This window comes from Wickerhamomyces ciferrii, contig 00208 (genome assembly GCF_000313485.1).
Source record: "Wickerhamomyces ciferrii WGS project CAIF00000000 data, strain NRRL Y-1031 F-60-10, contig 00208, whole genome shotgun sequence".
NCBI classification, from domain to species: Eukaryota; Fungi; Ascomycota; class Saccharomycetes; order Phaffomycetales; family Wickerhamomycetaceae; genus Hansenula; species Hansenula ciferrii.
The window spans coordinates 66801-93724 of NW_011887532.1; the positions used below are offsets into that span (position 1 = coordinate 66801).

The window sequence follows — 26924 nt, forward strand, 5'->3', positions numbered from 1 at the left end:
TGAGCTCACATCAAATCCAAAAAGTCTGAAGTGTTAGTGTTAGTGGGAATATTCAGGAATGATATGACAATTTTGGTATTACATACGAACCACCAATTGTTGCAACGAATGCAATCACATAAGTATTGTAAAATGTGTATACCATGTTGACTAATTTTTTGATAGCCGAGGAAACTTGATGAACTAAAACTCAACCAACAAACATAACGGATAGTCTATATTATATATATATGGTAAATGATTTACTCAACAATCTAAACCTTATTATGAATGTGGAGCTGAAATTATCTCTTGGGGATCATTAAAGATCATTTTAATACGTCACAGACACATATAGTTTCGATTAATTCAGGAGATTTAACCCCAGATTTGGACCATCAATTCACTAAAATCCTAAAAGCTTATGTTGCATAAACAATAACTCTGATACCACTGCACAACAAACACCCAATTGAACTAGATCATTACTAGAAAAATACTTTAGCAGCTCACCAATATATACCTCCACCGAGAGTCCTGTTTCTCGAGACGTACTACCTTGGTAACTATTGGTCAAAATACGTGCAATTTCCAGGTTTGATAGCTTGATAGGTGTCATTTGTTATAGCTGATCTTTTATTATTGCTCGGTCGATTCATAGTCCGGGTCTTTGTTCAATCTGGGGTAAACAATCATAGTCATATAAGTATAACGGGGAACTGGAACATGGACTTGAATAGTCCGATAACTTTGCGATTTGTAAAATTATGAATTATTTCTTTGTTTAATAGTTTGTGATTGTCTTTTAATATATGTCAAATTTGTTGTTGTTGATTATTTGTTTATTTTACTTTGTATGGAGATTCACGCCATCCTGACACCACCAATGTTGAAAAAAAAATTATGGACCTCCGAGACTGACACCAATTACACAGTGGCACACAGAGATCAGTATTATATACAAGCTCATATATTATAGACAGAGTGCTCAAATTATTGATATAATGAGTAAGCTAGAATCATTGGTTTCATGGGCAAAAGACCACGGTGCTTTAATCCATCAAGATGTCTCATTTGAACAAACCGAATTAGGTGTATCAGCTATATATAAAGGTTCAGGACAATATGATAATTCTTCAAATCTTTTCCAAATACCACAAAGTATAACTTTAACTCCAACACTTGCAGAGGAAATATTTGGTTCAGATTTAATTCCTAAGGGGAATAGAAATGCTTTGACTCAACTTTTATTAGCAAAATTAAGATTTGATCCACAAGAGTCTAAAACTGATTCAATTAATTTATCATCACATTTCAAACCATATCTTGATATATTACCTGAAGGTCATGATACTTTATCGCCTTTATTCTGGAGTGATGTCGAAAGAAATACAATCAAAGGTACAGATGCACATTTAGCTATTGATTATAAAATCTCACAATTAGTTGATGAATGGTATTCAATTGTTTCTAAAATTGATTCAAAATTCCAACCAAAGACATTCCAAGAAGATATATCATTTTATAAAGGTTTTACAAAAGGAAAAAGTGAACAATTTTGGAAATATTTAAACTTACCACAATCTTGGACAAGTTTCCCAGCTTATTTATGGGCTTCTGCAATCTTTAATTCAAGAGCCTTCCCATTCTTATTAGCTGGTAATGAAATATGTAGAGATTTGAATGAGGCTTTCCTTGTTCCAATTTTTGATTTATTAAACCATGATAATGAAGCTAATGTTAAATGGGACTCCTTGGACTCTTCAAATGGCAAAAATTTTATATTTAAAACTGAACAAAAATTAAAAAATGGTGATGAAATTTATAATAGTTATGGACCAAAAACAAATCAAGAATTAATGTTTGGTTATGGTTTTGCTATTGAAAATAATAAAGAAGATCGTGCTACATTAGCATTAAGAATCCCAGAGGCAAATATTGAATCTGCAAACACATTTGGATTAAAATTAACAACAAATGAAGTTTCTTATCCAATCACAAAGGAAAACCCATTACCAACTCCATTAATTGATCTATTTGCATACTTGGTTAAATCAGATGAAGAAACCAAAATCACTTTGAGAAATAGATTAGAAGGTTTACAACAATTACAAAAAATCATTCAACAAAAGATTGATTTATTGAAAAACTTAAAAAATGAAGGTGTTGAAAATGCACAAATTATTAAAATTGCAAAAATCTATAAAAATTCTCAAAAAGTATTTTATCAATTAACATTTGAAGAAATTACTAAACAGGAAAAATCATTATTGAAAAAATATAAACCATTATCTTTTAAATCTATTTATAAACAAGACAAAACATTTGCCAATAGTTTATTATTAATCTTTGGTATAACAGATTATGAACAATTAGCTAAATCAGATGATGTTGATCGTGCTTTATTACTATGGATAATTCGTGTTGGTAATAAACCACATTATACAACAGATAAACAATCTCTTCCAGATTGGATTCATAAAAAATATCAAACAATAGCTTCAAAATTATCAGTTTCAAGAGAAGATGTTATAGAATATAAAGATATTTATAAAGCTTTATTCCCAGCTCTTGAAACCAAGATTCCAGAAGTTTATGGGAAAGGTGATTGGAGTATTAAAAGTTTTATTACTGCTGGTAAAGTTATTGCTGATATAAGTTTTACAAGATCTTCAAATAATGAAATTTTCTTAATTGAAAAGATTGAATTATAGTGGAGGTTGATATATACTTGTATATAGGTTCATAGAATGATAAATACTTTATAATAGATGTACTGATAGTTACTTCTATTAGTGGTATTCAAGTGTATGTAAAATACAAATTGTATTCACCTAGTTAATAGTCATGAATGAACCTAGCCATGTCTATTAATACTTTAAGTACATTCGAGGCACAACATCTTGATCTGAATGACCAAAAATAAAGCCTTCAGATCTAATTAGATGCATTGGATCTTATAATATCAAATACTATGCATAACGGAGCTGCTCCACTCTGGAGCCAATGTTATGACTATTGATAAAATTGGTTAAATTTAGATCTAGATTGATCGGGTATATGATAAAACGTTAGATCATCATATGTCAAATAACCGCTCATACATTATTCAAGATATTTAATAAGATATTAATATTGTTCAAATATATGAATAGCTAAATAAAGAACATCTGGGCGCAAAACTAGGCATTAGAGTCATGAATTCAAATGATTGTATACTAAGCCCTAATTATTGGGTAGTAGAATAGCCATGTTTCTAATACCAATGCTCATACAGGGTTTCTGATGGGTTCAATCGGTGATAACTCTTGTTCTTTACGATAGACCCCTGAATTAATAGTGGCCATAATATCATAAACCTTGATTCTATAGCTTGTTCTTTTGTTTGATTCTAATTGCTCTATTTAAAGTGAAAATCTCAACGTTTCTGTCAATTTTAACAGGGTTAAGATTTATGCTTAACTATGATGAAAAGTTTTCAAACAAGACATGAAGAAATGGAATGATTGAGTATAGCCGATGATAATTCAACAATTGATCCTTTAAATGACTCTCAATTGATCCTAAATATCCCTTAAACTAGTCATTTACAAGATGTGGTAAGTACCCTCATTTCCCTATGAATGTGTCAAACTGCGCCTAATTAAATTGGATCGGATCCTTACATAAGCTGATGGCTGGTTGTACTAAAATTAGTATAGTTGTTGATCTTGTTGAAATTTTAATTAATTAAAGGATGAAATAAAGTTGAAATTGTTGTGAACACTTTGATCTGATCAAAATGGCTAGATGTTATATATATATAGTAGATTCCAGTTTTGTTCTTTTTTAATTCTATGATGTTATCAATTAAACTTGTGTTACTTTGGTGAATAAAGACCTTTGTACAAAGTAAACTCAACAGAATTTATATCAAATAATTAAGTAAATTCATTAATATATCAATTACAACACATCTATAAACACACACACACACACACAGTCACAATGGTTTCAGTTGTAAGATTTATTGTGGTACTCATACCTCTCATATTTTCATTAGCAGCTCTTGTATTAGGTGCTTTAGCATGTGCAGGTTCAACAAAGAATGCATCACCAATTAATCATATTTATGAATTTAAATTAGATATGACAGAAGTTGATATAACAAAACTTATAACTAAAAATACTATACTAGGTGCTTTCACTTCATTAAGTGGTGTTACAATTTCAGGTTCAGATATTGGATTAAGTGATATGTACACAATTGGTCAATGGGGTTATTGTAAAGGTGATTATGATGATGGTGAATATAAACCATCAAAATGTTCAGATCCTCAAGCTATGTATGTTTTCGATCCTGTTAAATTATTAGTTGAAGATTTAACAAGTGGAACATTAGATATTACATCTGATGATTTAAGTTTACCAGAATCTGTTGAAAATAATAGAAAACAATTAAAAATTGCATCAAAAGCTATTTTTATAACTACAATTATTGGTATTGTTGCTTCAGCTTTAACATTTTTATTCACTATAGCATCTTTTTGCTCACATATCATTTCATTTATATCAACAATATTTGCCATTATTGCATTCTTAGGTTATGTGATTGCCGCTGCTGCCTCGACTGCTGCTTTCAACAGAGTTAAAACAAAATTCAATGATGCTTATAGTGAATATGGTATGAAAGGTACTTTAGATAATAATAGATTTTATGGTTTAATCTGGGCGGCTACCGGTCTTGCCTTGATTGTTGTTGTTTTAGAAGTTTTAGCAATTTGTTGTGGTAGAACTAAAAAAAAGAGTTCTAAAGAAGCTAAATCTCAAACTCCACCTTCACCAAATGAAAAAGAACCATTTATGGGTTATCAAGAAAGACAAGTTGTCTAGATAAACTTCCTTTATATGGCGCTATGAAAATACAATACAAAATATTCAATTATTTATGATCTCTACTAGATCTTATCGGTTTATGATTACGTTCGCTTTGTTTATAGATTTTATGTTATGATTTTATTTTATTTATACTACAAAACCGTGTAAACTATATGCAAGTTTTATTAATCTTCACCTAATATATCTATATTGTAACTAATGAATCATCAGGTTTGAAAACAATTCTCCAATTTAAAGAATTTATAACTTCACTATTTGGATTTTGTAAAGCAATTTCATCAAGAATTAAATTAGCATTAAAACCTAACCATGAACCCCAAAAATTTCTTGTATCTAATGGAGCTTGAGGTTGATCTAAATCAGCAGTTTCACCTAATTTAGTTTTACCAGTTTCATCAAATCTAACTTTACCTGATAAATTTATAATTAATGTACCAGTACCTGGAATTGAATGATAATCTAATGAAGTTACATTATGTTGAGATTGTGGAAATTTTAACCAATGTTCTTGGAAAGCTAATTTACCTCCTATTGGATTCCCATTCAGTATCACTGGTGAGTTTATTTTTAATTGTGGTAAAAATGATTGTTTATAAGTATCTAAATTGTATTGAGCTGGTGTAAATTGTTTGTCTAAAGTTTGGAATAGTTCTTTTACATAACCTTCTAGTTGTGTTCCTATGGAAATGTTAGTTTTTAATCTCTTAGTCCATGAAGAGCTGATACATTACATACCTTGATCCACCATTTTGTATATAAGATGATTTGATTTGATAATAGGATAAAACTACTTAGAGATGACTTTAGATTTATAGAAATCGTTTTTGAAGAAAAACAAACTTGAAGTCGATTTACCCAAAATGGGAAGTGGTATGTAAAGGGTAATGGTTAGAGCGCATGGTGTCTATAGTTTATAGCACTTATCTCAACTTGAATGATAGCACAGACTTCTCAACAGCATCAAAGTCACAAATGTCATTCATCAAATACAAAGACGTCATATTCATCACTCTGATAGACCACAGTCTTTCTAACCCATCATTTCCGTATGAGGACCATGACCTTTAGATGACGACCGAGGTTGTTTTACCATCATCTATCAACAACGTTTTCAATTCAATTCAATTACAAATGACGTCAAACAACAATTAACAATGGAACACCAATAAACAAGATACTTTAGACACTCAACTTATAAGCTTAAACAGATTACAAATTGACGGATATCGGTTCCACAATCTGTAATCACTCCAAAAGTATTTCCCATTTTCAGATTTAATTCCTTACCGAAGATCTTTCAAATATTGAATAATTATTTAATTTGTGCATAAGCGGTCAACTTCAGATCAAATTTGGTGGTGATTTTATCATCAACATCATGTTTATCGACTTCAAAACAATCATTTAGACGCGTCAAACAATGATCAATTATTGATAATGACCAGGAACGTGGTTATCTGTGTTTTGAAAAGGAATATATAAAGATTTGAAAAGATCCTTAAAGTTTACAAGTTTGGCGCTCTGTTTTATTCAAATCCATAAATTCATCCCACAATCGAATGCGTCAAGTTATCAAAACATTATTAAGATCTATTGTTCCCATCATTTCAATTGTTATTCCTATACTTACAACATTCACACTCATTGAAACTACAAACAATTCACAATTTAGTAAAGATATCTATGCTTTAAAAGTTGATTTTAGAAATGTTTCATTTTATAATTTTGTTCAACCTCAAAGAGACTTCTGGCAATGGTCCAGAAATTTAACATTAGAAGATTCTGGTCTTAGTGAAATTTATACATTTGGATTAAGAGGTTATTGTAAAGGTTATATTGATCAATTTACTGATGATTATACAACAACTTATTGTTCTGGAATAAATACAACTTATGATCAAATGAATCCTGAATCTATTTGGTATCAAGATATATATGATATTGGTGATCAAAATCCATTAAATCAAAATCAAACTTGGTTTTTGAAATTCCCATTACATGTTCCAAATTTCACTGGTGCTTATTATAAGAGATCTTTAAAAATTAGTTATTATGGTATATTAGTTGGTGATATATTATCAGCCATTGCAAGTGTGATTTATATCATTAGATTCATTAATCCTTTTTATTTACAAGGTCCATTAATTCAAGCTATTGGATCTCTTGTATCAATTTTTTCATTGATTGCATTTCTTGCAGGTGGTGGTGTTGCAACTAAATTATTTGCAGATACAAAATTAGGTTTTAAAAGAGGATCAGGTATATATAGGATCTTGGGTACTTGGGGTAGTACAAAATTTTGGTTATTTTTATGGTTTGCAATAAGTTTACAAGTTGTTATGTTATTTTGGATTATTATAATGGGATGTCTTGTTGATGATACAGAAGAATATTTGATAAGGGTGGATGATGCTCAAAAGAAGAGAGCTCGGAAGAAAAGAAAAGCCACTGATCCTTTTGATTTGGAAAAACAAGAATTTTCATTTCCTAAAGAGAAGAAGAAGTCAGATTCCAAAGGAAAGAAAAATTCAAAGTCAAGTTATAAATGAATTTCAGATTCTACTCTTTATAATGAAAAACCAGCTAAACATTCAAATCATAACTTTCTGAATGGAGCAAAAGACAAATCAGATGCTTTAATTCAATACAATGTGAATAAGTGATATATTGGGGATCATATCAATTCTTTCTTCTTTCAATATTCTATCATATCTTCAGCTGCTTTATATATACCATGACTATTAATGAACTGTATAACAAATGCTAACGTATGTAGAATAATGGCGGTCCAGTGTTTCAAACTTGAGCAATAGTATACGTAACCACCAGGTAAGCTATATACTATAATATATTGGCTGTCAACTAAATTCCAACTTCTGGAAATATTACTTTATTGTTTGAGTGCACCGAAGTATGCAACGAACTTTCCCTATGTCTTTCATAGTATTGAATAATTAGCTACTACTCTACCATTACGTATATTTTGTACCGTTAAGTAAGAAGTTATAGACAACACATGATGATGAGCTGATAGCTGATATGAGACTTTATAGTAGCTTAAAAGTCTGACACGTCACGACTCACAATCTTACTCAGGAATCAGCCAGTATATTTGTTTTGATGATCAGACCATATTAATTTGATGATTTGAACATCCACAAATTGTCTACTCAGTTAGTCAAAAGAATCTATTTTCGGCGGGATGATTTCATATTTCATATAACAATACAAACAATACAAAAATTGCACGGCTACGCGCAGGTATTTTTTTAGAAGTTAGGCAGACTAAATAGTAAATATTGGGCAAAAAAAATTTCGTAAATTTTCTAGTTCATTTTTAGAACCCTAATAAAACTCTAGACAGTATCACAGTATCACAGTAGAAAACTTCGTATTTTCTAGCTTTGAATCAAAAAAATGTCTTAGTTTCATTCGTTACTTTTACTACCAAGACACCAAGACAATGAAAGGCTATTATCAGCAGACCAATCTTTTATACCATGGTGTTATATAAAACTGTTCAACGTCCCTAGAATGTGGGTGAACTATAATAAATTTACAGATCTAATTTCATCAAGATCGTTATAACATCATGAATACGAAACGATTACATTTTTTTGATAAACCATGGATTCAAATACCATTACTTATAGTGCCGTTGATATTAATAGCCATAGCTCAAACTGGATCATCAAAATTTAGTTCCAAAACTAATAGAGATATTTATTTATTAAAACTTGATATGAGAAATGTAAACGTGACACAATTATTACCAGAAAAACCATATCAACATTTTCAAATTTATTCAAATATAACTGAAGGTTTAACTTTTAATGATACTTATTTACCAGAATTCTATACAGTGGGTACAAGACATATATGTAAACAATTTGCATCAAATTTTAAAGAAGTTTATAATTGGACTGGTGAAGATAGACAAAATTATTGTACTAAAAGAGCTTATTATTTTGATCCTCAAAAAAAAAAACTATTGCTGAAGATATTTGGAGAGGTGGAAGTATATTAACTGAAAATTTGAAAAAAGCTTGGGATGTTTATGTACCCGATGAAGTACCATCTTTTGGGAAAGCTTCACAAAGATCAATTTATACTTTACCTATTGCTGGACTAGTTATGATTGGCGTTGCTATATTATCATGTATTGCCTGTTTATTCATTAAAAAAAGCTTGGTAATGTTCATTTCTTTACTTTTGAATTGGGCTTTGTTATTAATTTCATTTGCTATTTGTTTAGCAGCTTCTGTGATGGGGTATAATAAATATTCCAAAACTGTTGATGGATATAATGGTGAATGTGATCAATTGGGTATATCTGCAACTTTAGGAAACAAAAAATATTATATATTAATGTTTATATCATGTGCTTTAATAGGTTTAAATTTTATTATTTTATCAATTTGGATTTTTTATAAATGGACAAAAAAGGATTTATATGCATTTAATTCACAAGATGAATTAGAATATAAAGAGAAGAACGTCAATCAAAATTTATATCCAGAACAAACAAATGATGAATATAAAGAAGAACAATCTATAGCAAGTTCACATTTACAAAGTACTAGAATTCCAACAAATTCTCATGAAGTTGAAAATGATTGGCATGATCAAATCGTTGCATATCAAATGAGAAGAGAATCCATATAGTCAAGATCATATATAGATATTCTTCAATACTATTTTCACTGTTCAATTATGTTCTGTAGCGCTATTGTTAATGACTTCAGAACATTATAATATTATAATATCCAATTGTAACAAACATATATCCTTTAGAAAAGGCATCAACATATAATATATTACTTTCATGAACTCCACCAATTGTTCATGAATAACCTGGCGTTCGTAAGTCTCCTGTGCCGTGTAATTGGTATAAATTGCATGTTGTTTTAATTAAATACTCATAAATATGGCTTATTGGTACCCCATGATCTCATTACATCACGCTGTAATATGTACGTTTATACCTGAATAATTATGAATTAACGTTAATTTTGACAGAAAATTAAAAGTTTGACTCGAGAAAGCGGAATATGATTAGTATTTTGGACTATCTACATGTATACGACGTAATTTTATATAAGAAATAGCCTATATACTAGTCTAATTGTTTATTTTAGCGCTGCACGCTGCACGTATGATAAGCGAAACCCCGATATGTTGAATACTTTTACCTTGCACCTTGTACAAGTTATAGAATCGTGATGCTATTCCGCTTAAAAATGTTCCTGGATCTCATACTGAAACTCGTAAAATATCACAACAAGTATTACTAATTATATTGATTGATTGATGTCTCAGACATACATGTCAAATTCAGCTATATTACATAAATGATAGCTTAACAGGTAGTTTATTATAATTCTATACGAGCCATTGATTATCTTCATTTGTTGTATTTGCAAAGACAATGGCTATGTGGACAACACAAACTCATTTTATCAGAGATATCTATTAAATAACCAATTGAGAGTGTAATAATATATTCATAGTATATAGGTACGACCGCGAAAAAACCAATTGGAAATAAAAGTAAGACTTAGTTGCATATTATGTTGCTTATCACTAAAACAGTGGGTATTCATACTTGAATAAGACGCGTTTAATGGTACATTCATATTGACAATTAAAGCTTGAATTGAACTTGTATCGGGATTTAAATGAAGCTTACACTCCCGAAGGTGAATTAAGTTCTAATTAAAAATTTATTCGACGTTGATATTTAGTTTACAATTGAATATACACTTGCTGATCTTTGAGACATCACGTTAAGTTATTATAAATTCAATTGAAATTCAATCAAGTTAATACATAATATAATTAATATTATATAAGAACAAGTTTCCCACATATTATATTGAAACCAGATACTAACATGGGGTGTGATTTGTTGACGTTTTGAAACTTATATGATATGGGTAAAAATAAACTAAATGGTCTTATACCTGATTCTCATAAAGATATTATTGAATCACAACAAGAATTAACAAAAAAGTTAAACAATTTAACATTTAAACCATATAATGCAAATCAACCAAAGATTAAAAGATCCAAAAATGGTTGTCTTCAATGTAAAAAATTAAAAATAAAATGTAATGAAGGTAAACCAAAATGTGATTATTGTGTTTACAGATCAAAAGAATGTACTTATTTAACACCAATTGAAATGAAAGAATTGAAAAATAAACAGATAAATATTGATAAAAGAACTATGAATTTCTTGGAAGCTATTGGAAATAATGAAAACATTTCTGGACCAACATTATCATCATCTTCATCTTCATCATTATCTACATGTTCATCAACTTCATCATCATCAACATCACCATAAGGTAATAATATTGATAACAAACTTATAAGATCCTTAAATTCTACAATTTCACAATTAAACATAACACCTCATCAATTAGAATCATTAGATTGTTATAATACTATAGGCTGTACAATGTTTTCAAATAAAGTTGATCCAAAAGGTTGGAATTTTTGGACTAGAACAATTCCAACATTATGGCAAATTTCACCAATGATTAAAAATGGAATTTATTCAACAAGTTATACAAAATTATTACAATTAAAGACAAATTATGATCATAATGAAAAATTAAAACTTATAAAAAGTGGTGAATATCATCAATCAATAACTCTTAATGATTTTTCAAAATTTATTGATGAATTAGAAATGAACAAGATATCAATTGATCAAATTGGGATCATAATTTCCATAACAGTTATCTTAAATTGTTCAATGATGGTTTTCCCTAATGAACCTAGGAAAACTTTAATGGAATCTGGTGTTTGGAAAGTCTTGAATTTTAATTATAAACTAATGAATATAACTGAAAGATGTAAAGTTTTAATATCAGGTACAAAATTTGAAGGATTATTAGGAGTTGATGAAATTAAACTTACATCAGATTCACCACCAAATGTATTATTTATTAATTATCTTCGTGATTATATTAATCAAAATACTAATGGAGATAATGAATATTTACAATTCGTTTATGAAGATGCATTATTCTTATTAGAAAATTTAATTGATAGTGCTTTTTATATGGGTTATGAAATGCCCTTTTATAAATTTTTATTTAAATTAATGGCTCATGAAGGATTTATGAAATTATAATTACAACTTGAAGATCATATAACAATGAAAACTTTATATTATTATTGTTGTTGTGATGTAGCTTTATATCATTCATAACTTTGTATATATATGTCTAGGCCGCTCAATGTTATAGTCGAGCTGCCTAATCTGTCAGGAGCGCGTATATTCCGGAACGTTACGTAATATAGCTAGATAAATTATTGTTCGGCAAAGTTCCTAGACAATGTGACAATGTGACAAAGAGAAATAAAAGCAGGAAATTGTGAAGATTTTACTTAAATATTGTCTGATCTAGCTGGTTGTGAGTTTAAATAGTCACGTTATAGTTTCGAAAGAATTCTTTGGAAAGGAGTTAAAGGACCCTTTTGTATACTTTAGATCTTACCCAGTCTTGACCCCAGAAAGAAGCAGCCAATATGCGTTGACTCCCACTTTTTTGCATACTATCCAACCAAATTTTTCATAGCCGAAACTCGTAAAATTATAGGATATTTGATTTGAAATTCTTATAAATAACACTTTTAACGTCACAATAGAACAAAGAGACAATAGAAAATACAAACATAAGCAAATAGTCATAGTTAATTATGAAAAAGCTACAACATTTGAATACCCTTGGGATATTGACGGTGGTACTTCCCATAGTGTCCTTGGTACTTGGCATCTTTGCAATAATAGGGTCTAAAACATCGAGTATAGCATCAAGAAATATATACCAGCTCAAGCTAGAGATGAAAGACTTGAATATTGAAAAGATACTACCAAATGAAAAGTTTAGGGACGCGTCGTTTCAAGAAACTGGGCTTTCTGAGGTCTATACTATAGGTACAGATAGTTATTGCAGAAGTGATCAACAAGTTGTGAAATCATGTGTCAAAGGGTTCTTTCCTGATATAAAACTGATGTTTTTGAAAGAAATAAAACAATTTGGTAGCCCAAGTACTAAACAAGTGTCTTATATTGATTTGAGCTTACCAGATGACTTGCCAAAATTTGATGAAAATCCTTCGGCTAATGATAGAAAAGCAATTCTTTATTGCTTATTGGTAGCACTAATATTGAATGGTATTACAATCTTAACTGCTGTGATTGATTTGATTGTATCAAGGCTCACTTGGTTGTCTCTTGCAGGTGAAGTTTTGATATTGGTGAGCTCTATATTATATTTGGCTTCAGCTGCATCATCTATTTCATTATTTTCAACAACAAGAACAGCTTTAAATAATAGTTCATTAGGCATCAAAGCCACATTTGGCAACACAGCATTCCATTGCCTAGTTTGGTTTGCGTTTGCAATATCATTATCAACATTCACACTAGTTCTTATAAAAAACTATTTGACAAAATCAAGTATGTCAACTTTATGGAGATTAATAAAAGATGGTCCTATACCGAAATCTGATCCAGAAAGAAATAGCAATCCATCAAAGTACCAAAGAGAGAAGCCACCAAGTCCCAAAACTGCAAAAGCTATTGATATGGATAAAAGAATGGATGAATTATATGAAAAATTAGCCAAGTATCAAATGGAACAAGAGAAATGGGAAAAATTCTCATATCATCATAATGAAGAAGTTACTGATGATAGTAAAGGTACAAGAAGTGATGCTTCAAAATCTACAGCTTCAGAGTCATTTTCAAAAACTCCAGCACAAGCTGTAGAAGGGTTAGAGAAGAGTGACAATTGAGTTTTTAAGTTAAAGTATACGTTTTAAACTGTATATGTTTTGTATATCGGTCGTTTTTGTTTGTGTTTCATAGAGTGTTGATTTTATATTGTTTTAGGTCGATATGTTGCTTTAGATGATTCAAGTATACCAATTATGTTCTCTGATTTGGATATTTAAAAGTTTGTTAATATTAATAGATCAACGAGTGATGTCTTAAAGATCTCAAATGTATTATTAGAGGTTCAGTAGACAACTGAAGTTATTCGTATGACATGATCCAATACATCTTTAATATAGATCAGTATAGATCATTGAAATAAAGCTCACATTGAATCAATTGGTTTGAAATTAATTTTGATAAGCTCAATATGACACAAACAAACTTAAACTCAGTAGTAGCTGCAATACTAAAAGCGTCATGGCTAATTTCTCTCTCTATCTTTGTGTCAAGATATAGGTAAGCCCTGGCAGATATAACAATTTATGTGCTGTGATGCTGTGATAAACTGTTTTCAACTGAGCTAGCCTTTCCAATGCTCAAAGCAAACAAGTTTGAGTAATCGCAATTTACTGGCCTTAGCTAGGGTATTTGTACCAAAGTTCGTTAGTCGTACATCACTCCAAGGTAATACTTCATATTGGTGTTGATCGCGCTTCATACCTCGTGATACCGGCTAGATATCAACGTCATCAATACATAGATAAGGTCCGAATTGTTAATAAAGCTATACTTGCAAGCTAATCGTCTCGTGGTTGGTTAATGCTTTAATTGATCCAGCGTAAACAATACTATCTCAACTCCAATCATTTAGCTAAAACAAGGATGCCTAACTTGATCTGTAACATAATTCGAGTTGGTTTAAATATAGGTACGTATATACCATATGCGCGTAATTTAAAACCCGTAAAAATCACCCAAATCAGGAAAGACGCCAGATCGGGACGCTTCCTAGATTTCGCAAAATCTTATTCTTCCGAATTAGGAAAAGTAATGAATCCCGATCGGGAAAACTTAAAAATCTGCAAGGAAGATTCGAATTTTTTGCTGTAGTGAGAAACCAGCCAGCGTTTGCCAGCCCGCTTAAGATTCATTACACGAGAAACATCAGGCAAGCCAGGCGGGTTCGCATCAGTAATAATATCTACCCTTGCCCCTTATTTAGATCAACTTTTTCTGATCTGGATCAAATACATGTTCTTTAAAGGGAACCACCAGCCTTCTCATCACAACCAGTTTTGGAAATCTACATGATCTAACAAAACGATTACACTAAATATATGTGAGATCTGGTGGCATGCAGTACCCACCTTGGATTCCTGAAAGGTACAAGTTCCAACCATTTTCAGAATTAGAATTCTATATAGTTCAATAGGATGCCACTTTTATGAAATATATGATTCTATTTGTATTTTCTTCTCTTCTTTCTTTTGATCCAACTATACAGTCATTGTTTGTCACTCCATTCACTAAACCTCACATTCATTCTTTTGAATCCAACTTTGAAGTCATTCATTCATTGAAACATTTTATCTCAAGTCATTCATTCTTTTAATAACAATTTTCACGGACTTGAACTTCCACTCATTTTTAAAGAAGACTCAACTTTCAAATCTAAATTTCCAAATCGGGTACATTTTAATTCCCATTTCAATCTTATTACATTTTTTGTTGTTCAGGTGATTTTCCCACAACATCCACGAAATAAGAAAAAAACTAGAAATCTTAAATCAAATTCTATTTCTTGATTAAAATAATTAATACCCTGATCTGATCCTCTTCAACTCCAGTTAAAGCCAGCTCAGATATTCAATATTTAATCAATTCAATCAATACAACAACAAACTTCATCACCACCAGTGTTCAAAGGTTTTAATCCTTTATCAAGGGTATATAATTTATAATTTTGTTGATCAAGATCATCCTTGCTTGTTACTGTGGTATCACTAAGAGATTTATAAAATCACATCAAAAAAAACAGAACGTTAACACAAGGTTAATTTAAACGTTAACCATATTTCATAATCAGCAAAAATTAAGTCACAACTTCCAAATCACATTCGCTTCAACAAAGAAAACATGAGCATTGTTTCCTCTCATATGAATAATATGTCATCATCAAATTTATTACATCCTTTAGTTCATAATGATTCCACTTTGAAAAGAAAAAGATATCTTGAAGATCTTGAACCATTAGAAGAATCAAATAAAAGAGCTAGAACTGCACCACCTTCACCACCTTTAGCTTCAGTTTTCACAAGAAGATCATTATCACCAACTCCACCTTCTTCATTTAATGAATCAGCTCCATTGAAACCATTACCATCATTATCAATCCCAATTGAACCAAAGCAATCAACATCAGCTACATCATCATCAGAATCTGAACCAACAGTTTTAGTTACTCCACAAAGTTCACCATTAACAATTGCTAATACTGCATTAAAAACTAAATTACCAAAACAATCAACTTTATTACCAGCTGTTATGAGTAATGATTTCAAATATCTTAAACAAAATAAAAGATATGGTGGTATTTCAAATTATTCATTAGATTATCCAGATACTTGTATTAATGATGATGATTGGAGATTAAATTTAGAACTTTGGATTGAAAAAAATTTCCCTGAAAAATTCAGTAATTTGAAAACTTTATTACGTTCAGATAAACCAGGTTTTGATTTATTAAATAATGCAATCTTATTAACTGAATTAAAAGAACAATTGGATAGAGAACATAGATATAAAAAACCAAAATTCACTTCCAAAATTAGTAAAAAAATGGTTTCAAATAAGAAAATTTATCAATCATCACCATATGGTAAAAGAGTTTATAGTGATCATTCAGATGATGAAACAACTTCATCTCCATATCATCAACATACTGTCCCAAACTCCAATGGTTACACACATTCATCACCAATTGCATTACCTTCACAACTCAATACTAAAGTTAATTTCCCATATGAATCAAATTATACTTATACTTCAGCTGATCATACACCAACTTCACCAACTGCTCCAGCTTCAAGTATATCATCACAACAACAACAAGTTCCACAAGTTCCACAAGTTCAACCACCACAACCATCACAACGTATTTCATTACCACCAATCAGTACAGCTGTAAATTCATTAAATCAATATCAAGATCATGATCAAAATGAAATAAGGTATAACAAATTCCAAACACAATCCTCACCAACTCAATCAGATCATCATCAATTCCAACAACATCAACATCAAAATTATCCACCATCACAACAGAATTATCAAGCAGCAAGAGATATTGTCATTCAAACCAATAATTTCATTCATACACAAAATCATAAAGGTCCAAATCATACATATACAATTCATCATCATAACCAACATAAAAGAAAATGTATATCATGTGGATCAGATCAATCACCATGTTGGAGACCAAGTTGGTCAACAAGTGCTGGACAACTATGTAATTCATGTGGATTAAGATATAAGAAAACAGGTGCAAGATGTATGGAATCCTCATGTGGTAGAATACCTGCAAAAGGTGAATGGACAGCCATGAAGAGTAGAGGGAAAGTTGAAATTCAAAATAATGATGGTTCTTCACATTTGGGTTATAAATGTTTGCATTGTAGTAGTGAAGTTGAAGTTAAAGAAAGACCATCAAAATGATCACCAGCTGATACCAATTTCACTTCATTTTTAATTAATTTTGGGATTTTATTTTATTAATATATTATAGCATTATATTTTTGTCATTTTAGGAGAATTCTTTGGGTTTATTTAATTTTGTATAATTAGTTTGTTTACTTTCAGTTCAATACATAATCATATAACATATAACTCCTGGTGCAGTAGTCCAAATGAACCCGTGGAAAAGCGATAACCATCAAACAAGCGTCACAGAATCATATGAGCACATCACCTTTCTCATCTAAACCACCATAACACCTTCAAATGAACCTTTTTCCAACTGACACGCCCATTTTCAATCGTTGTTTACAATTCGAAAGTGTTTGAATTTTCCAAGAACATTTTTGGCATCGCGAACTTCGAAGCCCGAAGCACCAAGTTTTTTTCTTAGCAAACAAAATTGAAAAATTCAAAAAAGTTCAAAAGATCAAGAATTTTTTTTTCTACCTTTCCCTTTTGAACAAGGTATTCATCAGATTGAAGATACTCAGTTGAGTTACAAGTCATCAGAGACTAGATCCATATCGCTGCTCAAGTTCAAAGCTCGCTATTTACACAGATTCTTTTTTCGTTGCACCAGATTTGCTCAAAGTTTGGTCATTTTAAACAAGAAAGAAGTCAAATATAGTACAGTATAATCTACCACATTGTCAGAGATTATACTAGTATTATATCCATCAATCACAATTCGACACTCAAACAGGTTCCCTCTTTCCCGATACTACATCACCACGAGAGCTGCCGCCTGAAAGTCAACAACGTTAAACTGTGTTATTCCAAGATATACACAGTTCCATTAATTACCATTTGTTAATTAATACATTCCACCAATTAAAAAAAACCACTCAAAAAAAAGTCCACCAAATCGTTCTTAAGTGACGAAATATTCAGTTAATTTGTTTGTTTACGTTACTCTGCAAAAAGAAAGGTTCAAAATATCACCAAGAAGCTATACATAACACTAATTTTAATTCCCTCATAGGTAATTATTAGATCAATTGGTAAATTTAGTACTTGGTCAAAAAGCTCCATAGAATTCATATATAAAAAACAGAATTCTTCATAAAAAGTCAATCCGTTAAATTATTTTCTTAATTGGATAGTTGTTTGAAAGGTTTATATTTATTACATACCTTTCATTCTGTTATTAAAAAAATTAGTTCAAAGTGTCTACCAAAGGAAAGCAATCCGTTTTGAGACTGGTTGATACTGCCAGAAAATCAAACGTGAAAAATATCAATAACTCAAGTATTATTGTTCATCCATCAGTTCATATGTCAACTTCAACTACGGTTCAAACCAATTCATCAAATGTTGTTGAAGAACCAATTTCTTTATTACAACATGAATTGATTAATTCTGAGTTTAAAATTTCAAGATCAGAATCAAATTCAAGATCTTTCAATTTTGATTTATTAAAAGATCATATCCCTCAATCAAGTATTGTTTCATTAGATACTCCATATAGCGAAGCATTGATTTCAAAGGCATTAAATGAAGAAATTTCTAAAATTAATTATGAAACTTGTGAACCAGGTGCTGAAGATTCATTTTTTGTTTGTGATTTAGGTAAAATTGAAAGATTATTTAAAATTTGGAAACAATCATTACCAAGAGTTCATCCATTTTATGCAGTTAAATGTAATCCAAATCCAGAAGTTTTAAAATTATTAGCTAAATTAGGTGCAAATTTTGATTGTGCTTCAAAGGGTGAAATTGAATTGATTTTATCATTAGGTATTGATCCTTCAAGAATCATTTATGCACATCCGTGTAAAGTTGGTTCATTTTTAAGATTTGCTCAAAAGCAAAATGTTGGTATGACTACATTTGATAATGCAGATGAATTATACAAGATTAAGAAATTTCATCCAAATTGTAAATTATTATTAAGAATTATTACAGATGATGAAAGTGCTCAATGTAGATTAAGTACAAAATATGGTGCACCATTATCAAATGTTTCAAATTTATTAAATTTGGCTAAAGAATTAGGTTTAAACATTGCAGGTGTTTCATTCCATGTTGGTTCAGGTGCAAGTGATAATGAATCATTAATTAAAGCTGTTCATGATTCAAGAAATGTTTTCAACATTGGTAGATCCATGGGATTCAATATGAATACTTTAGATGTTGGTGGTGGGTTTTCATATGAATCATTTGATCATGCATCTAAGGCATTGAGTGGTGCCTTGGATAAATTCTTCCCTGTTGAATATGGTGTTAATATCATTGCAGAACCTGGTCGTTATTTTGTTGCTAATGCATTTACTTTAGCAACACATGTTATTGCAAGAAGAGGTGGAATCTTTGATCAACAACAATCAGATGAACCAACAATGATTTATATTAATGATGGTGTTTATGGTAATATGAATTGTATTTTGTTTGATCATCAACAACCTGAAGCTCATGTTTTAACAAATCGTGATGAATTTTTATTTGGTGAATTAAATCAATCTTCGAATGATAAATTTAAAGTTTCAATTTGGGGTCCAACTTGTGATGGATTAGATTGTATTAATAAATCTACTTATTTATCACATAATGTTGTTGTTGGTGATTGGTTATATTTCCCAAATTTGGGAGCTTATACCTCAGCTGCTGCTTCACCATTTAATGGGTTCAAAGCTGATGCTAATACGGTTTATATCAACTCTGAGAGATATTTTGTTTAGTAAAATTTGAAATATATTCCTCGCTTTATAAATATCAATCGTTCTCAACCGTAAGATTAAATCCCGGCCAACCACTGATAATAATAGTGAAATATAAAGATATATAAAAATATTGTGATGACAAATTAACAGAATATGGGTATATATAATATTAAATGCCCCTAATCATGACTTTAATACTTACAAAATTAAGTTGGTTAAATGATATTATATAAGCGCAGAGCAGAACTACAAATCAGGATTAGATAATTATACTACGACGATGAGAAAACTGTAAATATTTCTCATTATACTACCCATTGAAATAATTAATTTATAAGATTGAGATTATAAATGCAAATTGAACCTTTTGCATAACAAACGTTATCCATATCATGAACCATATAAATACCAAGGAGAATGCTCGTGATTTAAGGCTCTTGAGATATGTGTGGTAATAATATAATAGCATATAACATATAACCCAGCAACAATATGTCTAGCACAGGGATGATCAAATTTATATTGAGAGCAGGTTTCCTTGGGAAATTAATCAATAAAGCCTCATCAGGAAAATTTTTGATTCATAAGGAAGATGAAAAAGACTATGTCATACCAGAGAAATATCTCCTGAATCAAGATGAATATGAATCAAATGACAAGGAAGAAGAATTCATAGGTACAGGTTCACCAAATAGTACATCAACTACAACTTATGACTTAGATTCAAAATACATTATTGTTACTTGGGATGGTGAAGATGATCCAGAGAATCCAAATAATTGGCCATTACCTATCCGTATCTATGTCAGTTTTATCACTGGTGTCATGTCAACATTCACATATATCGCTTCAGCAAATTATACTCCAGGTATGAAACAATTACAAGAAGAATTTAAAATTGATCAAACTAAGGCAACATTACCATTATCTTTATTTGTTATTGGGTATGGTATTGGTCCAATGATTTTCAGTCCATTATCTGAACATAAATCAATTGGAAGAGTTAAAATATTCATTGTTACATTATTCATCTTTGCCATCTTACAAATTCCAACAGCTTTAGCTAAGAATATTACTTCATTAACTATTTTAAGATTCATTTCTGGAATTTTCTCTTCTCCTTCTTTAGCCATGGGTGGTGGTGTCTTTGTTGATATGTATTCGTTACCTTATATGCCTGTGGGAATTGCACTTTGGGGTATTGGTGCTTATTTGGGAGTTAGTTTAGGTCCAGTTGTTGGTGCTGCGTTACAAGTTGGTACTAATGATTGGAGATGGAGTTTTTGGTTTTTGTTGATTGTTTCCGCAGCATTATTCGTTATATATTTGACTTTTATTCCTGAAACATATCATCCAATGATTTTAAATGAAAAAGCTGAAAGATTGCGCCGTTTAACTGGGAATCCAAACATAGTTGTACAACAAGATATAGATTCAAAGAATCAAACTGTGAGTGAATCTATCAGAGAAATTTTGTGGAGACCTATTGAAATTGGTATATTTGAGCCTGTGATTTTATTAATCAATATTTATATTTCTATATTATATGCAATTATGTATCTTTGGTTTGAGGCATTTCCTTATTATTATGGTGAAATCAGAGGATTTGGTACAATGACAACAGGTTTGACTTATCTCTCTATAGTGACTGGTACTTTAATTGGTGTTGGTATTTATATCTTTGTCACTTTCAGACAATACACTAATCCAATGTTAAGAGATGAACCTATTTATCCAGAAGTATTTATACCAATATCTATATTCGGTAGTATATTATTACCTGTGGGGATCTTTATATTTGGATGGTCTGCCACTTCAACAAATCATTGGTTTGGCTCTTTAATTGGTGGTGCTTTATATGGAGCATCAGGCCTAATAATGTTTCAAACGTTATTAAATTACATTGGTATGTCTTTTTTCAGATTTGTTGCTTCTGCATTTGCAAGTAATGCATTTATGAGATCAGTTGTTGGTGGATGTTTCCCATTATTTGGTAGAGCTTTCTTTAAAAATCTTTCAACAAAGAAATTCCCTGTTGCATGGGGTTCAACAATCTTAGGAGTTTTAACTCTCTTATTAATTTCCGTTCCTGTTTTGTTTTATATTAATGGACCAAAATTAAGAGCAACATCAAAATATTCAGGGACTGGTGAGAAAATTGTCGATGAAGAACTTGAATCTAATAGCGAAAGAAATTTATAGACGTGTGTCTGATTGAATATTATATAATAGATCTTATATGCTCATTGATTCATATTCTGGCGTTCTATTAATTTCTTGCTCATCTATATTGTAGCTGGGGTATCATAGGTATAATCTTATTACGACTGATCGAAGTCACAACGTCACTACAATATCGAGTTATTGATGACATGTTTGTCCTTCAAAGATCTAGCAAAAGAAAATAATGATTGTAATGTAAGCATATATATGTAGTATATATAAACAGATCAACACGACGTATAAATTACTTTTATTATGTGAACGGATTTCCGCCCTGCTCAATATGGAGTTCCGGAAAAGAAATACCAGGCTAAATTCTAATTTGCTTTGAACGAACCTTCAACCAAGTACTAGTTTTTGAACCATACAAGATATTATCTAGCTACAAGAATATCCACTTGGTCTGTTTACATATATATATATATATATGATATTAAACTCAACTTTGGTCTTTTATTTGGCCAAAGGCGGTTCTATATATAGGTACTATAACTCATAAGTGCCTGTCGTTTCGAAATTCCATTAATAATCTAAGGTACCCTAAATTTTGAGCTGCTTATGATGATGATCCTATAACCATGCATATTATGAATTTTTAATATATCTGTGTTGTAGTGGATATCATGAGTAGATTATATATAAGACGGATAGCTCTGTTTTTTTGCAGCCATAACGTTAATGAGATCCCTGAGCATTAAGTAAAGCATATTCACGGGCAATTAAAACCGTTTTACATATCATCTATAAGTACTGTCATGTCATTTGAACCAATAAAACTGATCTTGAGAGGGAGTCACATTGGAAAAATTGCAAATAGAGCATCTGGAGGAAAGTTTTTCAAACACAGGGAGGATAAAAGAGACTACATAATACCCGAAAAATACCTACTGAAACCAACTACGTCAAGCACAAATATAGATAAAGAAGAAAAGCTTATAGATACACAAAATGATAGTACGGGAACTAAGGAGTATACACAGCATAGAGAGTACATTTTAGCTACTTGGGATGGCGAAGATGATCCTGAACATCCACATAATTGGCCATTATCAGTTCGTATCTATGTCAGTTTTATCCATTATATCATTTCCTTGTTTACTTATTTTGCTTCAGCAAATTATACACCAGGTATAGAACAATTGCAAGAAGAGTTTGGAATCAATCATGTTAAAGCTACATTACCATTATCTTTGTTTGTCTTTGGATATGGTATGGGTCCAATGATTCTTGGTCCATTATCTGAGCATAAATCAATTGGAAGAAATAAAATCTTCATAGTTACTTTATTCATATTTACAATACTACAAATCCCAACTGCTTTAGCTAAAAACATTGCTTGATTAACCATATTGAGATTCATAGGTGGTATTTTTGCTTCACCTTCTTTATCACTTAGTGCTGGGGTTTTTGTTGAGATGTATTCATTACCATATATGCCTGTTGGTTTAGCACTTTGGGGAGTTGGTGCTTATTCAGGTACAAGTTTAGGTCCTGTTATTGGGGCAGTCTTACAAGTTGAAACTAATGATTGGAGATGGAATTTTTGGCTCTTAGCTATATTCACAGGTGTTTGTTCTATCATTTATTTATTATTTATGCCTGAAACTTATCATCCAATGATCCTAAATGAGAAAGCTGAAAGGTTACGTCGATTAACAGGGAATCCAAATTTGATCATTGAACAAGATTTAAATCAAAATAATCAACAATCTATAAGTGCAAAACTCAAAGAGATGTTTTTGAGACCTTTTGAGATTGGTCTTTTAGAACCAATTGTCCTATTGATTAACATTTATATTTCTATACTATATGCAATCATGTATCATTGGCTTGAAGCATTTCCTTATTATTATGGTGAAGTTCGTGGTCTATCAACAATGGGATCAGCTTTAACTTACATGACAATTGTCATTGGTACCTTATGTGGTGTGTCTATTTATATTTGCTTAACATTTAAGCAATATACCAACCCAATGATAAGGAAAGAAGTTGTTCATCCAGAGGCATTCTTACCAATTGCTATATTTGGTAGTACATTATTACCAATGGCTCTTTTTGTATTTGGTTGGTCTGCAACGACAACAAATCATTGGTTTGGTTCATTAATTGGTGGTTGTCTTTATGGTGCATCTGGTATTATCATGTTTCAAACATTATTGAACTATGTTGGGATGTCTTTCTATAAGTATGTTGCATCTGCATTTGCAAGTAATGCTTTTATGAGATCTATATTTGGTGGATGTTTCCCATTATTTGGTAGGGCATTATTCAAGAATCTTTCAACACAAAAATTTCCTGTTGCATGGGGTTCAACAATTTTGGGTATCATAGCAATTTTTTTGATATCTGCGCCTGTGTTATTTTATTTCAATGGTCCAAAATTAAGGGCAACTTCAAAATATGCAGGAACTGGTGATGAAGAAGTTGATAAACAATTCAAATCTAATAGTCAAGAAAATTTATAGTGAATTCAGCATCCGTATAAAGTAGACATAATGAACATAATCATATACATATAAATATCAATAAATACATAACAATATAGACTGCTTTTTTATATATTAATAATAATATATGCTATAATACAAACAAGACTTTTTCAAATATGAATAAACAAAATATATAATATGCTGCATGAAACTTTATTAAACTATTAATGATTAAATTATTTTCTTGATCTACGACCTTCAAACCCTGCACGTTTTGGAACAATAGCACCTTTAAATTTTCTTTTTTGTTTTGATTGATTTTTACGTTTAATACCTTTATTATCTTTTCTAATTTGTAAGTTTTCTTCTCTTCTTTTTTGTTTGGCACTAATACTATCTTGAACAGTTTGTTTTCTTTCTTTCCATTCATATTCTGATTTTCTTTTTAAAGCTTCTTTTCTTTTCAAAGCTTTTTTCAATAATTTTTCATCATTTCTTAATTTTTCACCTTCAGCTTGTGCAATAACTGAATTCCATTTTTCTTTTTCATTTAATTCTTTTTGTTTTGAATCTTCTAATTGTGATAATTTTTGTTTTTTAGCTTCTAATAATTTTAAATGAGCTTTTAAATCCTTTTTAGCTGGACCTTTCTTTGATTGTTTTCTAAGTTTTGATAAATCAGATGTTGTACGTTCATCATCATTAAATCTAATATTTTGATATAAGACACCATTAGCACTCATACCATCATCTTCAACATCACTTTCAGCATCACTTCCACTATCACTTCCACTACCACTTTCATCATCTAATTCTTCAGCTTTTCTCTTTTTTTGTAATGCTCTTGCTTCAGCCTTGGCTTCAGCTTTCTTACGACGTTCTTCTAAGATTGCTTCTCTTGAAGATGGTGCACCTGCAGCTTTTGATCCAAGAGCTTTACGTTTTTCTTTTAAAATATTAATTTTTGATGATAATTTCTCTTTTAAAGCTTTTAAAGATTCTTCTTTCTTTAATTTTTCTTCTTCAGTTAATGGTTTTTTCCCTTGTGCTTGTTGTTGTTTCTGTTGTTGTTGTTCTTTTTGTAATTTTCTTTCTTGTTCTTTATGTAATTCAATTTCATTACCTTCATCATCAAAAACAATATTTATATCTTCTTCTTCATCATTTGATTCATCTTCTTTATTGTTATTTTTTTGTGATTTTGATTTTGTTTCTTGTTGCTTTTCATTGGATTGTTTACCATTTTGTTGTTTTATAGATTTTGGTTCTGGAATTTGGTGGTCATCACTATCATCATCATTACTTTCATCTTGTTCATCTTCATCACTATCATTTTCATCTTCAGATTCAGATTCTTGAACAGGTTTTTGTTTTAAACCTGGTAATACAACAGGTTTAGCATTAGCAGCTCTTTTCTTCAAAACTTCAGAAGCTGATGCACTTTTTTCATTTGATTCAAATTGTGAAGGATCTAATTTTGCTCTTTTAGCTTCCTTTGCTTCTTCTTTACTTTGTTTCTTAGCCTTCCATTGGTTTTGTGTATCATCATCATAGTAATATTTGGCAGGAATCAAAGATAATAACCCATCAAAGGCACTTGAATTATTCTTTAGTCTTTCCTATGAAATAAATGTTAGTATACGGGACATAAATACTAGACGTACTAGAATGAAAGTGAACAAGAACTCTGATTTCCAAGCCCAAGTGAACATACCTCTAGTGAAGAACTCATATTCAGTTTCTATAAGATCTAACCACAAACACACCACGATATATTACAGCAATACAACTATCGATATATACCCACAATTTTTCATTTTCACCTATAATAAATTTAAATGTACGTATAGAAAAAAAAATTTGAGCATCGGTCCGAGCAGCACTGATTACGTACGCTATCGTGATTATGTCATTTCTTAGGTAATCGACACTAGCACGTGACTGAGTTTAAAAAAACTTTACCCGGAAATGAAGGATTGTTTTATCTTGCCAGAATTTGGATAAGTGTATATTGTTATTACAAAGGATACATGAAGAACCTACCACTGAAGACCATTGACCAGTTATATATGACATATATGACTATGAAGAGTCTCTTCTACCATCATAATTGATTTCACCAAATCTTGTGAATCAGCCATGGTCGAGCAATATATTATTAGTGCCACAGCTGATTGTTTATAAGGTGTGATGCTGTGATAGACTCACTAAATTTAAACGAAGGTACATGGGATACCAAATACTTTTATTCAAAGTTGTTACACGGTACATTGACGGACT

At 30.6% G+C, this 26924-nt stretch overlaps 12 protein-coding genes across 12 annotated transcripts; 10 read left to right on the top strand and 2 right to left on the bottom strand.

Moving 5' to 3' along the window:
- Nucleotides 1-983: 983 nt before the first annotated feature.
- BN7_5343 (uncharacterized protein) lies at nt 984-2693 on the top strand (the record flags this gene model as incomplete). The annotated part of the gene is made up of 1 exon (XM_011274107.1): nt 984-2693. One exon carries the CDS (start codon nt 984-986, stop codon nt 2691-2693), a length of 1710 nt encoding a protein of 569 aa, XP_011272409.1.
- A 1273-nt stretch (nt 2694-3966) lies between these two features.
- BN7_5344 (SUR7/PalI family protein) lies at nt 3967-4851 on the top strand (the record flags this gene model as incomplete). Its single annotated transcript, XM_011274108.1, has 1 exon — nt 3967-4851. One exon carries the CDS (start codon nt 3967-3969, stop codon nt 4849-4851), a length of 885 nt encoding a protein of 294 aa, XP_011272410.1.
- Nucleotides 4852-5041: 190 nt separating this feature from the next.
- MTR2 (Mtr2p) lies at nt 5042-5605 on the bottom strand (the record flags this gene model as incomplete). Its single annotated transcript, XM_011274109.1, has 2 exons — nt 5042-5520; nt 5593-5605. 2 exons carry the CDS (start codon nt 5603-5605, stop codon nt 5042-5044), a joined length of 492 nt encoding a protein of 163 aa, XP_011272411.1.
- An 811-nt stretch (nt 5606-6416) lies between these two features.
- Nucleotides 6417-7406, top strand: BN7_5346 (uncharacterized protein; the record flags this gene model as incomplete). The annotated part of the gene is made up of 1 exon (XM_011274110.1): nt 6417-7406. One exon carries the CDS (start codon nt 6417-6419, stop codon nt 7404-7406), a length of 990 nt encoding a protein of 329 aa, XP_011272412.1.
- A 3914-nt stretch (nt 7407-11320) lies between these two features.
- On the top strand, nt 11321-12001 carry BN7_5347 (uncharacterized protein; the record flags this gene model as incomplete). Its single annotated transcript, XM_011274111.1, has 1 exon — nt 11321-12001. The coding sequence occupies one exon, from the start codon at nt 11321-11323 to the stop codon at nt 11999-12001; it is 681 nt and encodes a 226-aa protein (XP_011272413.1).
- A 713-nt stretch (nt 12002-12714) lies between these two features.
- Nucleotides 12715-13671, top strand: BN7_5348 (uncharacterized protein; the record flags this gene model as incomplete). The annotated part of the gene is made up of 1 exon (XM_011274112.1): nt 12715-13671. One exon carries the CDS (start codon nt 12715-12717, stop codon nt 13669-13671), a length of 957 nt encoding a protein of 318 aa, XP_011272414.1.
- A 2089-nt stretch (nt 13672-15760) lies between these two features.
- ASH1 (DNA-binding transcription repressor ASH1) lies at nt 15761-17311 on the top strand (the record flags this gene model as incomplete). The annotated part of the gene is made up of 1 exon (XM_011274113.1): nt 15761-17311. The coding sequence occupies one exon, from the start codon at nt 15761-15763 to the stop codon at nt 17309-17311; it is 1551 nt and encodes a 516-aa protein (XP_011272415.1).
- A 1295-nt stretch (nt 17312-18606) lies between these two features.
- Nucleotides 18607-20010, top strand: SPE1 (ornithine decarboxylase SPE1; the record flags this gene model as incomplete). Its single annotated transcript, XM_011274114.1, has 1 exon — nt 18607-20010. The coding sequence occupies one exon, from the start codon at nt 18607-18609 to the stop codon at nt 20008-20010; it is 1404 nt and encodes a 467-aa protein (XP_011272416.1).
- A 474-nt stretch (nt 20011-20484) lies between these two features.
- Nucleotides 20485-22194, top strand: BN7_5351 (MFS transporter; the record flags this gene model as incomplete). Its single annotated transcript, XM_011274115.1, has 1 exon — nt 20485-22194. The coding sequence occupies one exon, from the start codon at nt 20485-20487 to the stop codon at nt 22192-22194; it is 1710 nt and encodes a 569-aa protein (XP_011272417.1).
- A 776-nt stretch (nt 22195-22970) lies between these two features.
- On the top strand, nt 22971-23555 carry BN7_5352 (uncharacterized protein; the record flags this gene model as incomplete). Its single annotated transcript, XM_011274116.1, has 1 exon — nt 22971-23555. One exon carries the CDS (start codon nt 22971-22973, stop codon nt 23553-23555), a length of 585 nt encoding a protein of 194 aa, XP_011272418.1.
- Nucleotides 23556-23648: 93 nt separating this feature from the next.
- Nucleotides 23649-24680, top strand: BN7_5353 (uncharacterized protein; the record flags this gene model as incomplete). Its single annotated transcript, XM_011274117.1, has 1 exon — nt 23649-24680. The coding sequence occupies one exon, from the start codon at nt 23649-23651 to the stop codon at nt 24678-24680; it is 1032 nt and encodes a 343-aa protein (XP_011272419.1).
- Nucleotides 24681-24880: 200 nt separating this feature from the next.
- Nucleotides 24881-26376, bottom strand: RRP14 (ribosome biosynthesis protein RRP14; the record flags this gene model as incomplete). Its single annotated transcript, XM_011274118.1, has 2 exons — nt 24881-26263; nt 26359-26376. 2 exons carry the CDS (start codon nt 26374-26376, stop codon nt 24881-24883), a joined length of 1401 nt encoding a protein of 466 aa, XP_011272420.1.
- Nucleotides 26377-26924: the final 548 nt, after the last annotated feature.